Source organism: Penaeus chinensis, chromosome 37 (assembly GCF_019202785.1).
Source record: "Penaeus chinensis breed Huanghai No. 1 chromosome 37, ASM1920278v2, whole genome shotgun sequence".
NCBI classification, from domain to species: Eukaryota; Metazoa; Arthropoda; class Malacostraca; order Decapoda; family Penaeidae; genus Penaeus; species Penaeus chinensis.
In genome coordinates this window covers 2420911-2423410 of record NC_061855.1, presented here as the reverse complement: position 1 = coordinate 2423410, position 2500 = coordinate 2420911, and the positions used below count along the sequence as shown (strand labels likewise).

The window sequence follows — 2500 nt, the reverse complement described above, 5'->3', positions numbered from 1 at the left end:
TGTTTGGTTTTCTTTTTTTGTTGGGGTGCGTTTGCGGTTTTTTTTTTTGTGGTGATGTGTTTGTTTGTTTGTTTATTCTTTTGTTTGTGGTGTTGCGTTTGTATTTTTTTTTTTTTTTTGTTATTCTTTTTGTGGTGAAGTGTTTGTTTGTTTATGTGGTGTTGCGTTTGTGTTTTTCTTTACTCTTTTGTGTGGTGATGTGTTTGTGTTTGTTTAGACCTATCGTGTTAAAGGAGTATTTTTATTTAATATTTATCTATTTTTATTTAATATTTATTTATCTATATGTTTATTTCTGATATTCATTTTTTTAGTTGATTTTTTTTTTTTTTAAGTAGTATTTTATTCTTATTTAAGATTTCTTATTTATTATCCTTTATCTATTTATTACTATTTATCTATTTATTATTACCATTTTATTCATCATTATTTTTTCATTTATTATTATTCATTATCATCTATTATCGTTCTATTGTTATCTGTTATTTATTCATTTATTTATCGTTATTTATCACTTATTACCATTTATTATTGTTAAAGTTTATTTATTTTTCTTGTTGTCTTTTCTTTCTGTGTTTTTTTTTTCTTTTCCCTTATTGGTGTTTTAAAAATATTTTTATTTGTTCTTGTTTTTTTTTTCCTTGTTCTTTGTTTATTCTGTTAAAATTAATGTATTTGAATTTGAATATTGATGCTTTTGTTGTTCAATTGTTATTTTTTTCATTGTAGATACAACTTCAATCATTATATTCTGTCTCATCATAAAGTCTCAATGTTCAACGTTATCATCAATTTTATCTTTCTCTCTCTCTCTCTCTCTCTTTCTCTCTCTCTCTCTCTCTCTCTCTCTCTCTCTCTCTCTCTCTCTTTCTCTCTCTCTCTCTCTCTCTCTCTCTCTCTCTCTCTCTCTCTCTCTCTCTCTCTCTTTTCTCTCTCTCTCTCTCTCTCTCTCTTCTCTCTTCTCTCTCTCTCTCTCTCTCTCTCTCTCTCTCTCTCTCTCTCTCTCTCTCTCTCTCTTCACTTTGTAATCCAATTATGCAAATGTGTTTGACTTTTATCCAACTACATGTGTTCTTATTTCCTCATCTCTCTCAAGTGATATTCCAAAGCGTTTAAACTTTACTCGAGTACGAATTGAACGTAATATTTTCCAAAAAGAATCGTGTTTATTTTTTTTATTTTTTTATTCCTTTCCTATCTCGTCCTGATCGTACTCTTTACACTTCGGTCAACATCTGAACTCCATTTCCGTTTTTTCTTTTCTTTTCGTTTCTTTTTTTTGTCTTTAAATCTACTCTAGATCTAGTTGACGAGACAAAAAGAAAAGAAAATCTCTCTACTATCTTTGTTGAACGTAAATTTGATTGATTTAACAGCATGTAAAAAATAGATAGATAGATGAAAATAAATAAAACAAAATAAAATCATTCTGGAATCAATATAAGAGTAACATAGGGTAACATAACACCATGACAGATCCGCCGAGCAACGTGACAATGACAGGCCCCGAGGTGGTGGGATCTGGCAACAGTGTCACCTTCACCTGCGTTACGTCACCTGCAAACCCACCTGCGAATGTGACCTGGACTATTCACGGTAAAGCGAGTAAGAATGCTCGTGTTGCTGTAATTGCATATTTACAGCATCGAATGGTTTAAAAAAAAAAAAATGGTTGAATTATTGCCTTTTTAATAAAAGTTTATATGATTTTTTTTAAAGAGTAGTAGGTATTTAAAGTTAAATATTATGTTTGAAAAAAAAAATCATTATCGATGTATACTTTTCTTTAGCTTCACAACATTTCACAACATCAGTTGATTCAAATAAAAGTCCTCTTAGATATTCATTTTATGACAATTAATTAATCTCTTCGATTCAATCAACACTTTTTTTTTTCTCTCTCTCTCTTACATCTTTCTCTTTCTTCTTCTTCCTTTCTTCACCCTTTCTTTTCAGGGTCACTGAACAAGAGGAGCAAATCCACCGTCAGCCGAGGACCGGAAGGAGGCTGGGTCACGACCTCTACGTTGACCTATCGCGTTGCAAGGTCGAGCAATGAGCTGGTTGTTCGTTGCATGGCGAGGAATGCAGCGTCTTCCTCTCCCGTCATCACGAGCAAATCAGTTCAGGTTATCAGTAAGTGTTTTTTTTTTTTTTCGAGTTATGTATAAATTGGGGGGGATTTTGTGTTTGTCTGTCTGTCTGTCTTTTGTACTTTTTTTTCTACTTGGGATCGAATTCTATCTTTCTCTCTCTTTTTTTTTTTTTTTTTTTTTCTTCTTTCTCTCTCTTTCCTTTTCGCGCTCTTTCGCTTTCTTTCTTTCTCTTTTTCTCTTTCTCTCTTCTTTTTTTCTGTATATATCTCTCTCAGTCTCCCTTTCTCTCTTTCTTTCTTTCTTTCTGTGTGTGTGTGTGTGTGTGTGTGTGTGCGTGTGCGTGTGCGTGTGCGTGTGCGTGTGCGTGTGCGTGTGCGTGTGCGTGTGCGTGTGCGTGTGCGTGT

At 32.8% G+C, this 2500-nt stretch overlaps 1 protein-coding gene across 1 annotated transcript in view; it reads left to right on the top strand.

Moving 5' to 3' along the window:
* Positions 1-2500, top strand: part of LOC125045717 (nephrin-like) — a 40261-nt gene that overhangs the window by 12362 nt on the left and 25399 nt on the right. Inside the window, exons 8-9 of the mRNA XM_047643147.1 lie at positions 1477-1596; positions 1957-2136. Coding sequence (XP_047499103.1) covers positions 1477-1596; positions 1957-2136 — 300 coding nt within the window. The remainder of the gene's footprint in view (positions 1-1476; positions 1597-1956; positions 2137-2500) is intronic.